This window comes from Rhododendron vialii, chromosome 2a (assembly GCF_030253575.1).
Source record: "Rhododendron vialii isolate Sample 1 chromosome 2a, ASM3025357v1".
NCBI lineage: Eukaryota > Viridiplantae > Streptophyta > Magnoliopsida > Ericales > Ericaceae > Rhododendron > Rhododendron vialii.
Window position 1 is genome coordinate 15,627,896 of NC_080558.1, and position 15,612 is coordinate 15,643,507.

The following is a 15,612-nucleotide window of genomic DNA, read 5'->3' on the forward strand; positions in this document are numbered from 1 at the left end:
TTTGAGCTAGAAATATAAAAGAATATGAGTAGAACTTAAAAGAAAATCGTAAATGACAATATACTGCAAAAAAAAGTTGTTGGGTTTGAATTAGTTTTGTCTTTAGTGAAATTTTTAATATTATATTGAATTGTTTGCTTTTTAAATTTCTCTCCCCGTTACAAATGACTAATTAAAAAAGAGAAATGATATTAAATTGACACAAAACTAACACTCTAAAGAAAGAAGACAAAATGAATAATATTGTCCAAATGGAGCGTAAGTTAGGGTGCCTTCTTCAAAGCCGTGGGGTGTGGTAATCACACATAAGCTAGGTGGGTTGGTGTTGGAGACTATCATTAGGTTAGAATGGAGGTGATACGAGAAAAGAGAAAAGGAGGTGGTGAGAGATTTTCAAAAATTTATCAATTTTGTAGTTATTTAGTATTAGTAAACTAAGAGTAGTGTAACCAACTAGGACTAGTTCACTTGGCCAGGACTCTTGTATCTCAGTAGGAAGTCAGGAGTTCGAGTCTTCCCACCTGCGTGTTGTTGGACTTGGTTATCTCTTGGACACAATAAATGTAGTGTCCAGTGGTGTGTTGTTGGACTTGGTTATCTCTTGGACTCTCATACAATAAATGTTGTGTTGTTGGACTTGGTTATCTCTCTTGGACTCTCATACAATAAATGTTGTGTTGTTGGACTTGGTTATCTCTTGGACTCTCATACAATAAATGTAGTGTCCAGTGGTTTGTAGTTCGTACTTCATATATAGATGATATAATGATCTATCCTACCGATTGGGAAAAAAAAAAAAGGATAGTGTTCATATAGGTAAATGCATTTCTTCTGATGGTAGGTACTTCAAAAAAAAAAAAAAAAAGTACTTCCATTTCGTCAACTAACAGTTCACTAATAATGGACTCAAAATGTTAGATTGTATGTTCCTTATCGTGATGCCCTTGTGTCGTATGTCCTTTTAATCTTTGTATTCATCTTGAAAGATTAATACAATCGATCCTTTTTTATTGTTAAAAAAAAAGAGCAAATGAACTCCCATACGTAGTCACAAAGCAAGGAGGAGCAGCACGATTTTATAGAGTATATATAAGAGGGATGTCAATATTGTGATTTCAGTAGAATAGAGGGGGGTATCCGTGAAATTTACTCAATAAGATAGTTGAATATGCCCACCATATGGTGTGGCGGGATTTGGACTTATATAAACATATACGTTGGGAACCAACTGATCATGTGGGCTTCATCTAATATGCCGTAAATGAAGCATTATTCCAAGTTGAATTTATAGAGCAAATATAAAATATATAGAAATTCTACGAGTAGAGACAATGGTTAAGATAGAAGTATCGGACGGCGTACGTACGGAAGTTTTTTTAATCTGATTATTGTTGGGTACGGAGTTCCCTCATAGATTTTGTTACACAATGTCACTCCATGCAACTGCTCTAAAAACAGACTTGCGGGTGCAACGTCGAATATCATAAAAGACTTAATTGAAGCACTTCCTAACTCTAATTGGTTTTAGGAGAGATGGTGAAAAACCGGTCTGACAAGTGGTATCAGAGCTAGAAAGTCATGGGTTCGAGTCGCGGAAGTGTCATCGTGAAGGAGGGATTGTTGGGTCCGGATTGATTTCAGTAGAATAGGGGGGGGTGGTAATCCATGAAATTTACTCAATAAGATACTCCTTCCGTCCCAATTTAATTGTCCTTTTTAGGAGTTCGTGTCACTTTTCAATTGATTATAACTTATAATTTATAACATTTTATGTGATTTCGAAAATATTGTATTATAGAACTCATCGAAATCTATCAAACAAGATCCATATTCGATATGAAATTCATTACGAATTTAAAGATATAACTCATTTTTTAACCGGTTAGAATAGAACGATGGACAATTAAATATCGGATACATATTCGATAGGAAAGCCATTCTTTTACTTTTGGACTCTACGTACGTGCTGGATCACAAGCTACAAAAAGGGGGAGACCACAATTCTAGACTTTTTCCATCAATTTGCTCGTCCTCTATCTCATCCCTAACTCCCTTTTACATGATCATTTGTGGAGAGAGAGAGAGAGATGGGTGACACTGATGTTGATTTTTTCCTTGAGACCTTGAAGCAACTTATAATGAGCCCCGAAGTTGAATCAATCAGAAAAGAGAAATATCAACTCAAATCTCTTGAGGAGGAGATTAAGTATATGAGAGGATTCCTCAAGGTTACGGAGAAGAAACGCAACGAACATTCAGAAGTGATGAATCTGGTGAGGCACATCAAAGACGTGGTATCCGAGGCAGAGAATATTATAGAACTGTTTGTAGTTCAAGCTTTCAAGGCTAATCATGCCCATTTTCTTCGTCAACGTCAGTATTGGTTTTCCCCTGTCCTTGAATATGTCAAAAAGATGTTCAAGACTCATCAAGATCATCTTTCCCTTGTCCTTGAAAGTGTCAAAAAGGAGATCAAGACTCTTACGGCTGAGGTAAAGCAGATTTACGACGAGAATATGTATGACGTTAATGGAGTAGCAAGCAAAAAACTCGAGCACCCTTTTTCCAAAACTGAAGGTATTGGTACACTCTTTCAGTATTTTCAAATACTAGTTAATGTTTTATGTTGTTTCAGTTTCACCTATGTCGGGCTCTTATGAGGACAATATCATGTCATAAATAGGAGAAATTGTTCTATTCCAAAACACGTATTTAAATTTTTATTACCCACTATGGCCCTATTGGAGAAAATGTATGTGATAGGAATTTATGCTACAATCATAATTCTAAGTAATATTTATCAATCAAATTCACGAAATTAAATAGATAGAGAAAGGGAATAGAAAAGCCTGTGGCTTAGAAAAGATGCACCCCCTTCTGTACGGGATTAGATGGTGCTCTTTCCCTAAGATATGATGACTTTCGAATTCTCTTCTGTGCATCGAATTAAACAAACGGTTGGTGTAGCTTCCTGACACTCTATACTGTATGAAATCCAGCAGCAAATGTATACAGAAAATATGATAGAATCCGAGCCAGACATAAAACAGCGATTAAGAGGATGTAATAGAGCAAAGGAAACTTCGTGTTGGAATTAAGGAAGAATAAAAGGAGTAAATACAGTACTGACAAAGAAGTCCGATAAGTGAATTGAAATGCACATTTTGAGAAAAACTTACTTACTCATATAAACCACAACGTTATATAATATATTTATAATAAATGGTTTTCAACTAGTTCCACGTCAAGTTAAATGATTAAAATTCATTATTGACAAATCAAATGAACTATATATGTAAAATACTAAACTAAAACAACAAGGCCCCTCACATAACTTTTGGCTCCGTCTTTGATCATAACCCTTATTTTTATTTCCCAACAGAAGGTTCAAGTTCATCGGGAGGGAGCGACATATCCAAAGTGTCAAAAGAGAAGGTGGTGGTTGGTTTCAAGGAGGAGATAGAGACATTATTGGGAAAGCTTCAGGACAGCGGAGAGGGTGGAGGAGTGGAGATAATATCAATCGTCGGTGCAGCTGGAGGCGGCAAAACCACTTTGGCCAGAGAAGTGTATGATCATCCTTTGATGTCATATACCTTTGAAATCCGTGCATGGGTCAATGTTTCTCAAGATTATGATAAGACTATGAAAAGGAATTTGTTGACTCGTATTTAGGAATTAGCTCCCTCAACAAAACATGGAGATTACGAGATGAGTAGTGAAGATAAATTGGGAGAAGACACGCACAAATGCTTGAAGGGTAAGAAATATCTCATTGTCATGGATGACATATGGGGTATTGAAGCCTGGAATGATATCCAAAGATCACTCCCTAGGGAATGTAATGGCAGTAAAGTGTTGTTCACTAGTCGACTACTTGTTGAACCTAATAGCATCCACTGCGTCCCACACTGTTTGGCTCCCTTACCAAAAAGTTGTAGTTGGGAGTTGTTACAAAAGAAGGTATTTGTTTCAACAAAAAAAAAAAAGTATACATAGTATAACTAAACATAGTGATTTGAACATATGCTTCCTTGTACTTTTGTCATATGTTTCCTATTTCTAATTTCTTTTCAAGAATTTCTATTTCAAATATGTCTTATTATTGTCATATGAACTGTTAATTAAACTCCTATACTTGGTTCAAGTTTTATGTAACTACAATTATGGAAATCTATTAATATTGCACACATATATTAAATGAACAGGTATTCGGGAAAAAATGTTGCCCACCGGAGTTGGTTGGCATCGGTGAGCATATAGCAGAAAAATGTAAAGGACTACCCCTCGCAATTGTTGCAATAGCTGGCATTCTGGCAGTGGAAGACAAGACACTCGACGTGTGGGAGGGAGTTTCCAAACGTTTAAGTTCGATCATTGGCAAAAATCAGGACGGTTGCATGAAGATACTAGAACTTAGTTACAATCACCTGCCTCTTCATTTAAAAGCGTGTTTCATTTATATTGGAGGATTCCCCGAAGATTCTGAAATCCTCGTACGTGAGTTAATATGGTTATGGATCGCGGAGGGATTTATTCAGCAAAGCGAGGGGGATAAAAGCTTGGAGGATGTAGCGAAAGATTACTTAAGCAGTCTTATTGATAGAAGTCTCATTATGGTAGCTAGGAAAAGGTCCTTGGGAGGAATTAAATCATGTCGTATCCATGATCTTCTACGTGAATTATGCTTGAAAAAAGCTGAGGAGGATAATTTTCTCGTGCAAATTTACGGGGATGATACTTTTTCACCTTCTGCTGCAAAGCATCATCGCCTCTTCATTGGCTGCCAGTTCTTTCGTGAGGTTTCCTTAAGGCCTTGTACTCGAAACCTTCGTTCTTTTCTTTGCCTCAACTTGCAAAACTCCAATCATTTACCATTTGAAACAAATCTAAGATTTTTTGTTAAAAACTTTGAACTTCTTAGGGTGTTGTGTTTTATCTCCACTGAATGCCGAGGATATATAGGAAGAGGAGATCTAATTCATTTGAGATACTTGGCACTTCAGTTACCAAAGGACACATCGGACTTTGCATCGCCATTTTCCTACCTCTTCAACCTAGAAACCCTTATCCTCCGAGCTCAGTGGACTCACTCTTATTGGAAAACTATTCCGTTGCCTCGCGATATATTTAAGATGGTTAAGTTGAGGCATCTATATGCTAAAAGAGGGGCATTCACATATCATCTTAGCTGTCGTTTTACTGACTTAGAAGTTGGAATTGGTTTGGAGTACCCTTCGTCCAAGTTGGATAGCCTACAAACCTTGCATCCAATATGTCCTTGTAATGAGTGCCGAAATTTCTTGGTAAGGACTCCCAATCTTAGGAAGCTAGGTGTTTGTGGAGATCTAATATCCGACGATTTTGTTTTGATGCTCCCCGACCTAGAGTTCTTGAAATGCCTTGAGACACTCAGTTTTACCCACTGCGGCTTTCGGAACGGGGCAATTACTACCCTTTCGCCAGTGCTGAAGTTTCCTCCGACTGTTACGCGGCTAACTTTGGAGAATACGTCCTTAAAATGGGAGGAGCTATCAATCCTCCAAACCTTGCCGAGCCTTGAGGTTCTCAAATTATCAACGTGGGCCTGTCGGGGACAAATTTGGAACACAAGTGAACTTGAGGAGGGGTTCTCTCAACTCAAGTACTTGAGGTTACATGGTCTAGAAATTGAAGAATGGAATGCTTCCGAAGATCAATTTCCGAGTCTTGAGGTCTTAGTGGTTAAATATTGTTCAAATCTGAAGCGGATCCCGATTGATTTTGCTAATCTGAACGTACTTCGTGAAATTGAGGTAGTGTTGAGCAGTCGCTTTGCAGAGGAATCAGCCAAGGAGATCCAGGAAGAGCGAAGAAATACAAGAGGAGATGATGATTGCATAAATCTCTTGGCCTCGTCTAATTATTAATTGGAAGTGGAACCACGACAAAAGAGACTATCCTTGCATTTCTCATAAACCCCGGCTTTAATTACTACTGTCTATGTGCCAATATAGTTAGGATGTAGGTCAGTGGGTTTGATGCCTCTTTCTCCCTTTCCTTTTAATCTTTGTAACTTCGATTCGTTGATTAATAAAATTTCTTCTTTGTTGATAAAAAAAATAAAAATTACTACTGTCTGTGCCATTAGCCGAGTAGTCATTTGGATTACAGGAAATTTTTAATTATTGTCAACTGGCCCTATTGTCCCTACTATAGCTGTCGATCTTCTTTATCACCCCTTCTCCACTTGGTACGTTTTTCCCCCCCTGAGAGCTCTCTCTCTCTCTCTCTCTCTCTCTCTCTCTCTCTCTCTCCCTACACATACACACATTACAAACACGTACGTAGATAAGTATATCTTTTATTTATCACTACAAGAAAAATGAAAATTTGTGACGAAAATGTGGCGACGAAATTTGATTTCGTCACTAAATGAGTATATTTGGCGACGAAAAAATAAATTCGTCACTGTTTTGACAACTTCCGTGACGAAATAATTTCATCACCAATTATACTTATTTAGCGACGAAAAAAATATTTTCGTCACCAAAGGTTCCCATTTGGCGACGAAATACATTTTTCGTCGCCGAAAGCTTAATAAAGGTGACAAAATTATTTTTCGTCGCCAAAGATAATCATTTGGTGACAAAAAATATATTTCGTCACCAAATGAGACCAATTTAGTAACGAAATATTTTTTTTGTCACCAAATGCTTAACTTTGGTGACGAAAAATAATTTTGTCACCATTTGAACACTTTCAGCGACGAAAAATATATTTCGTCGGCAAATGGGTACCTTTTGTGACGAAATTTATGAATTGCGCTTTGTCACTAAATGTATTTCGGACATAACTCTTTACTAAAAATTCCGATTGAGATAATTCAAATTGGGTTTGAACAATAACTCAATTGCCTACAACTTTCATGTTTATCAAAATTGCTAATTTTAATGTTTAAAGGTTCACATTACATTCGAAATATATTATCATGCTAAACATATATGTTATATATTAGATATTTCAAATATTTACTGAAAAGTGTGTGTGGTGCAGTTGGTCGGAGCTTGCGCGAAAAACTTAAGTGACTCGGGTTCGAAACCCAGCAGGAGCAAGAAAGAAAGATTTTTTTCCATATGAAAAACGTCTTTTGCAACGAAAAATTTCGTCGCCGATTTCTTATATTAATGACGAAAATTTTTGTCGCTGATGTGACCCATCGATGATGAATTTTTTCGTCGCCAAAAGGAATAATTGATGACAAAAAATTTCGTCGTCAAAAAGCACAATAAGTGATGAAAAAAACTTCGTCACCAATTATTCACTTTTTGGTGACGAAATATTTCGTCATCAAAAGGCAATATAGGTGACGAAAAGTAGATTTCGTCACCAGGTAGGAATCCTCGACAACCTTTAGTCGACAAATTTTTTTTCGTCACCTATATTATTTGTGACAAAAAACATGCAATTTGTGACGATTTTCAGTCGTCACCCAAAGCAAATTTTCTTGTAGTGTATGTTTGTATATACAAATATATGTGTATATATCTGTGTTTCTCTCTCCCTCTCTCTCTCTCGCTCTATCTAATCTCTATGTGGGAGTAGTTAGGAAGTCGGGTAGATTTCTAGTATGGGGTTTGAGGGTGGTTTTAGATAAAAAAAAGAAGTAGACTATTTTTTTTTATTATTCAAATTTGTTTCGCATTTGTCAGTTTTGCGTTAAACTTTTAACAATTTCAAATAGACGGAGCACTACAGTAAACAACCAAAAACACCCACAATAGTGATAGAAGCCCCACAAACAGAAAGATCGAAATCCCACACAATAGACACCAAAGATGAGAACCAAAAAAAAAAATGGTAACGGAACTGGACAGAGTCTGTCGTACCGGAGCAGACTTTATTCACCAACCTAACACTTGCTTATTAATTAGGACAATTAGAATTACCCATTTTCACTATAAAAAAAAATTGCACTACAACTTATTAGATTTTGTGAAATTTTTCATACTAAACTAAATTTTTTAGTCAGAAGTTAAGTTATTTCTACTAAACTAAAACATTTATCACGTTTCTTCACTAATCCCAACATATTTTCTACAACTTGTAATTAAGTGAAAAATACTTGACGTTTATGGACTACAATAAATATTCAATAATTTAACACTTAGTGGAAACGAGTGCACATTTAATAATTCTTTGAAGTAACTTGAAAGAAACTTGTAAAGGGTTAAGATTATTTATGTACGTCAATGACTACCAAAAACAAAACAAAATGAAAAGCCTGCATTTGACGATTTAGGAATTTTACTTTTTTAGGGTGACTCGATAAAGTTTATGCTTTATTGAAAAAGGAAAAAGAAAGGGAAAGATGTTAACCATGGGGAATTAATTAACAAACAGTTAGGACTTAGGGACGGAGTTAGGATTTTATTCTAGTAATGACGAAATGTATACTAAAAAATTAAAAAAAAAGTATTGCAATATGAATTGTCATCGACCCTAATAGATTAATAAACTATTTACACAAATCAACTATTTTCTTGACTATATGTTTCTATCACATTAGTTTACACAAATCAATAAACTATTATATTTTTTAATTATATAGTGCAAATACCATCTATTGCTCAATACAAACTCAATAAGGTATTCAAAATATTCAATAATTTTATAACTTCAATTGAATACTGAAAAATTGAAGAACACTAGCCTTTTTCCGATGGAGTTTGAGAAATTCACACAAAACGCCAAATGATAAATTTTTTTTAAAATTTTTTTTAGAAGTCCAATACTACACAGTGCCGGCTTTGGAAATTTGAAAGTCTACTAAACGAGAAATCCACTACTACTGTTGAGTCGTGAACAGTGTCGACTGTGTTGGTTAACTTTTTAAATTTTTTAGGTTAAGTTGTTTTATGTTAAGTTATTTTAGATTAAAGTGTGGAGTTTTTTTTTCTTTCACTAGACCTCATCCTTTATATTATTTTATTTTGACTCATTGAATTTAGTTTTGGAGTACTATTTTGGGTCTCCATTCTTGAAAAAAGATACTCTCACCGTTCCTTTTTAAGTGTCCAACTTTGTAACTCCAACTTAGTATGAAGAAACCATCATTATTACACATTTCACATCAATTTTTACCTCCATTTTCTCTAGTTACCATCTATGGAAATATCATCATTATACTTTTACTCAATAACTTTTCAAAATGGAATATACTTTTAAAGGTAAAATAAAAAATGCACAAACTTTTACACACTAACTTTCAAAATGGATACTTATTAAGGGACAATCCAAAGTAGAATACTGGACTTTAAAAAATGGGGCAAAGGGAGTAAAGAATTTAGGACTAGTATATGGGTAAAAATAAGAAAAAAAAATCTAGCAATGGCCGGTGAGTCTATATAAATTGGGGATAATTTTTTTTACATTTAATAATTATATTTTCTTAAATTCTTACCGTGGTGGCCACCCCTACTAGACCACCTGGCTTCATCCTTTGATGGATTGTATATTTGAAGGAGGTAGGCGACAATTGGTCTTGAGTCAGTTGTGAAGAGTTCCATGAGTGTGTCATGAGGTTGGTAGTAATCACACAATGTTTTTTGATAATTGAAAAGGGTGGGAGGGGGCGATCAGCGTAGCAACCCCCCTTGAGCGTGACAATAGGGGCTTTCTACCCACTGTGAAATATTCGGTTCGAGCCATAGCTACTGTCCAAGAGGACAAACCGTCACCACAACACCACCTTGGTACAAGTGAGTATAAATGTTTACCCTCACACCCCCTTGCTACTGGCAAGACTCGAAACTGAGTCTCGCCTAGGGATAAAAGGCACCTTACCCACTAGGCTACCACCTTCGGTGATATCACACGATGTTATTCATAGTGTTTGGTTCGTTCAAGAGGTAAAAATAAAAAAAAATGGATATGAATACCGACCTAAAAATTTAGGGACAATGGACATGTATGTCTTTATGTGCGTGTTGTGAGTTCACTCCTTGAAGGGTCCTTCAACAAGACGAAATTAAGTCTGTGTAGTGAAATATGGACCAATAATTGGTGACTTTAATTGTGAAGATACTTTAAATACTCGGTAGTGATGGTGACTTGCTTGTAGTTATTGAATCATCCTTTTAGCTTTTTGGGGATGTTTTAAGTGTTGAAAAAAATATAAAAGTATGACTCAAAGTTGAAATTTGTGGGTAGCATGCCCTGAAAAAAGGTGGATCGATGAGCGCGTTTTTGGCGGACGAGCGCTCGATTCAGAGACGCCAGGGTTTAAAAGTCCGACACACAAGGAACCGAACATGAAACGCTCGCTACGCTGTTTGATTTGAAAAATGTGAAGACACCAGTCCGTCATAACCATATCTGGATTCGGGAGCCAGGTTACAAGAGGAGAAGGGTTTTAAGGCACCCCTCTTGCCCAATCCGGAGATCAGTCTCTACTTAGGCATTTACGAAAGATGTTTTGCGATTCTGTTAGATTAATCAATTCTTTAGCTATTTAGGAGCAGGAAACAATTTAATGGGAATTAAAGCTATAACATGTTTGCAGTGTAACAATCTAGATTTTTGACCCAATTTTTTTTTTTAAATATAATATTATTAGAATTCTTTTTTTAATGCAATTTTTTTTTTAAAAATACAATTATGCATGCAATATATATATGCATTCTTTTTAAATTTTTCCTACATACACATGCTTGTATGCACACTCCTTCTCCTCCCTCACCTCAAACTCATTTCATCTCTCCGTCTCCTACTCAGTCTCTACTTTCTCTCTAACCCTAAAACCAAGCCAAATTCGTCCATTCCAAATCCCATGAGCCCAACTCCATTAAATTCACTCTTATCCAACCTCTTCCAAATTCACCTATACAACCCCTCCCCATTGACCCACGAAATTTACACCACAATATTCCCCACGCCCCACCAGTCCAAAAGAGAGAAAACCCAAAGAAACCCAAGCTCCAATCAATGGAGTTTTAGAGAAAAAAAGAAAGAGAGAGAAAAGTGGGTTTCATAGCTACGCCCAACCGAAAGTCAATTCAACCATCCCGATCACCTCCTACAACCCAGAGCATCTCCAAAAAAGCCTCAATCCGATCCCAAAGTCTCCCGATCAAAGAACCGAAAGTCTTCTTCCCCAAAATTCAAGATTCATTTTTAAATCAATTCGATCCGATTCAAGGTACTATAATCCATTTCAACCTCTTCTCTAAGTATATTAAGTGTTTATATGCTTAACCCTATGTCCCGAACGAAAAAAATATAGTTCACTGCGCGTTTTCTGCCATATTCACCAATTTGATATTATTTTTGAGCCCGACACTTTATTTGTAATTATTTACGAAGAAGATGACCCTTCTGATATTTATTTTACAATCTATCTGATATTAATATTATGATAAACTACTGATCTGATATTATTTTTCTTACAATATAATATCATCTTAGTATGAAACGTATTAGTTATATCAGTTTAATTTATCTAGTAGATTGAGTTGGTTTTAAATGTTTCGAAACAATTTTGCGACCTTCCAAACCTCATTTTTTACGCCCGGACTATTTTTCCTAGACTTTTCATATCTGAAAGATAATAACTTGTTAAGATCATTTTTTTTTTATTTAATTATCTATTTATTGAATTATGTATTAGTTATCTATCAAGTTTACTAACGAAAAATCTTTGCGACCTTCCAAACAACGTTTTAACACCCAAACTAATTTTTTCTGGACTCCTTGCATCTCAAAGATGATATTTTGTTAAATTAATATTTTTTTTATTTTATTTACCATTTATTGTTATTTCTATAGCATTTCCAATCAAAAATTCCTTACGACCTTATAAACCATATTATTAATGCCCGAGTAATTTTATTTAGACTCCCTACATTCCGAAGATAAAACTTTGTTAACCTCAATATATTTTAATTAGTAAATTATTTATTATCTATTTACTTCACTTTCGGCCACTTTATTTAACGTCTTTATTTAAAATAATCCCGCGACCCTCCGAACCCAACTTTTGATACTCAACTGGTTGCGTAGGACCTCTCGGACTCTTAATCAGGTCACGTTAATTATTTTAATATTTTTACCTAATTAATGCATTAAATTAGTTTTTAAATTAATCTAATTACTTAGAAATAATTAATGAGAGCCTAGAAAATATTTTATTATATATTTTTTTTAAAAATTCCACTTCATTATTGACATTGTACCATACAAGACTAAGGGCAACGGCCCATTCATAAAAAGTTGTGTGATTGCATTGCTCGTTAATTGTTTTAATTATTATTTGATTTAATTGTATATTGCTGCACCGACACTTGATTTGAATGTTAGAATGGACCCTAAAGACATGGGGTGGTATGCAAATAGAGTTCACTTAGACGATGCTAGGTAATAGATGAATTAGAAAGTTTTGTTTTCTTTAGAATGCCTGCAGGCGGTATTTTGAGATGTGATGAGTTGGATGTGATGGTTTGAAACTGACAAAGTAAGCCCAGTGTTAATTGATGAATTGAGACTGGCAAAGTAAGCCCAGTGATGATTGTGATGATTGTGAAGTGGTGCATAAGATAGGAGAACCCTAGTTATGATTCGGGCATGATAAGCTTCCTTTTGTTGTAATGAGAGGGATACACGCTAGGTACATAACTGAGGTGCAATCCGCGACAACAAAAGAAAGTGATCTCATGGGACAGGGCATAGCTAGCGGTTGGGGAGGAAAGATCCCGCGGAGGAGATCTTAGACTACTCGTCAAGTTAATGGATAGTAATAAACTGGTTTATGTGGAACAAACTCTGTCTTACTTTTTCGCACTACTATTATCTTGCTGCTTGCTAACTGTATAATAAGGGGGATAGTTGGGTTGAATTATTCTACTGGATGATTTATCACTCACGGATACGTTTGTATCCTGGCAAATCATTTGTTTCGGCGATCAATTTGCCAGTGGGTGCAGGATTCAATGGAGAGAATTCAAAGATGTTGCAGTTCAACACGGAAAGAATATCAGGAACAAAGATCAAGTATGTTTCGGATTTGTATCAAGCCTAGAGTCAGCTCTGAAATTAATGTATTTTGAATCAGTAAATTTATCTTGTGACTGTAATAGCTAAACTTTATTTTGAAAAATTATATTTATTTAGCAAATTTTCTTAAGATTTTATTTTATATTGCTTCCGGAAAGTCGGGGCGTTACATGCAGGATGTGATCGATAGCTTGCTCGCTTATTGAAACAGTTAGTATAAGATTAAAATAGACTGTTGTAGGAGTTTAAACAAACTGGGAGGCCCCTGTTTTGGAGTGACGTGCGCAGGAAGAAACCAGCATGCACTGAAAAAGTCACTGCATGCTGATCACATCTGCGTGCGCTACTACACGACCAGCGCGCGCCAGTAAACCTAAGCCCACAGCTCTTATTTTCAAACCCTCTGGGCTCTGGAAGAACCAGTGCACACCCAAGACAAATCAAGCAGTTCACAAGCAATTAATATACAGTTTATAGGCTGAAAAGCCCTACAAATCAACAAAGCACCCTATAAACAGTGTGGAGACAAAACAACAACCTAAGGCCAAGTTACCCATGCAAGGCCACTCACTAATCGTAGACAGACTGGCGCGCGCGTATGGCGCTTCGGCGCGCGAGTGTTGTGCCCTGGCGCGCGCGTGTCTGTCACTCAACCAGTGTTTGGTTTACATATTTTTGGGCTCTGATACATATTCAGAATGATCTCAAGGGTACTCCATAGCAGCATATATGCATATTGAAATACAGCTAGCATTTCTAAAAGGAAAGCAGTAAACTGGTTATTTACATGCTTAACAGTGATCTATATGTAAGTAAGTTATAAAACAGTAGGACTCCAATCCCCACACGGACCTGCGCACGCAGCCACAAAGTGGCGTGCGCGAGAATGAGACCGACGCGCGTTGGTTCCTACTATGATGGTTTTTTAAACCTTGCCAGCTTTAGGGCCAGGACTGGTATTGATTACCAGGTTTGACCCTGCCAGCCCCCCTCAAGGATATGAACAGAAAGTAGAACAAAGGTAAGCTATACCTTTGATTTTTGAGTTTTGAAAGGTGTTTGAGCTTTGAGTTGAGGTTGTTTGAGGTGTTTGTATTGTTTTTGAGTAATGGAGGAAAAAGAACAAGCTATGCTCTTAGATGCTTAAGGTGTAACCCTTTCACAAAACTTAAACCCTTTGAAAGAGAAGCAAATGAGGATATATATAGGAGGAGATGGAGGTGAATCTGGTTGGTGCAAGGAGAGGAGCTCAGCCAGTCCATGAGGCTGGCTCAGGGTTACTTGGTGGTTAAGCATACCAATCAATAAAGGTGATGGAGATAGGTTTTGACCGGCGCGCGCTGGTTGCGCTCCGGCGCTCGGGTTGTGCCCTAGCGCGCGTGGGTCAACGGTCAAGCTTTGACTGTTGACCACCACCTGTCCGGTTGACCAACGCGCGCGGGTTTGGGAACAGCGCGCGCGTATACCACCTACTCATGCGTTTGTCAACGGTCAAGCTTTGACCATTGACCAACACCTGTCAAGTTGATCCGCGCGCACAGGCTCTCAACCAATGCGTGCCAGTAGGGTTTTTGGCTTTTTTTTTTAAGTGGCTTAGGATTAGGTTAGGTTCAAAGGTTTTTCAAATACTCACAACTCAAGCACTTATCATTCCCGGTGTGTTCTTGATCCAATTCATCATCGGAAAATCAAAACCGAAAGTAAACTAATCTGGAAGCCCAGATTGGGGTGTCTACAGTAGCCCCTCTTTGATGGCACTTGAAGCACCATTGACTTGGTACAAGTATCGTCAAATATTTATAGACACCCCTCAAGGCAATCTAGAGCAAAGCATACGAGCAAAGTAGACAAGTAAACTTAAGGAACCAGATTGGTGGAATAAACGAGCGGTCCATTGTCAGGGATGAAAGTAGAAGTGGACGAGTGAATCGCCGCTTGTTGATGGAATTTGGACAGAACAGGCTGTCATTGCAGATTTGGATGGGACAGGCTGTCGTTGTTGGGGATCAAACTATCCTCGGCACAAAGCATTCCAACAAATACGAGTAGGTCGTGTCAAGCAGGTTGAATTCCATCTGTTGGGAATCAGAGCCAATCTGTTTATCAAAGACCATCCGAGACAAAGAAATAAGACTGCTGGAAGATGCACGTGAAGCTAGATTGAAGTAGAGGTAGTCGTTCAAGCAGGCTGAAGCGGACTCTCCTGGGTAACAACTAGTTGCGGATGGGTGGACCATTGAATGATATTCTGATCGTTGTTGGGGCCTGAAAAGACGATATGGCTAATCGTCATTGATGATATGTGAGCACACGCCTCAAAAATTTGATTTTTGTATATAAAATCGGGTGTGCCCTTTTTTTGAAAAAGCGCGGCAAAATGCCTCGATTCAGAGTCGCCACTCGGGTTTTACGGTATACACCCAAGGAACCGAACTTGAAACGTTTGATACGTTGTTTTATTTTGAAAAGGCGTAGACTGGTCCGTCGTCACCTTCGATATCTGAGGTTTGGGAGCTAGGTTACGAGAGGGGAAGGGTTTTATGGCACCCCTCTAGCCCAATTCGGAGATTGGTCTCTATTCGG

The 15,612-nt window shown here is 37.1% G+C and overlaps 1 protein-coding gene across 2 annotated transcripts; it reads left to right on the forward strand.

The window, feature by feature from the left end:
• Nucleotides 1-2,080: 2,080 nt before the first annotated feature.
• On the forward strand, nt 2,081-5,915 carry LOC131318202 (putative late blight resistance protein homolog R1B-14). 2 transcript variants are annotated; one of them, XM_058348036.1, is made up of 3 exons: nt 2,081-2,577; nt 3,383-3,569; nt 4,209-4,350. In XM_058348036.1, the coding sequence occupies exons 1-3, from the start codon at nt 2,088-2,090 to the stop codon at nt 4,261-4,263; spliced, it is 732 nt and encodes a 243-aa protein (XP_058204019.1). In that variant the 5' UTR covers nt 2,081-2,087; the 3' UTR covers nt 4,264-4,350. The 2 variants fall into 2 exon arrangements, with proteins under 2 accessions (XP_058204019.1, XP_058204018.1); XM_058348035.1 differs by lacking the exons at nt 2,081-2,577; nt 3,383-3,569 and adding an exon at nt 3,601-3,963 and having other exon boundaries at nt 4,209-5,915.
• Nucleotides 5,916-15,612: the final 9,697 nt, after the last annotated feature.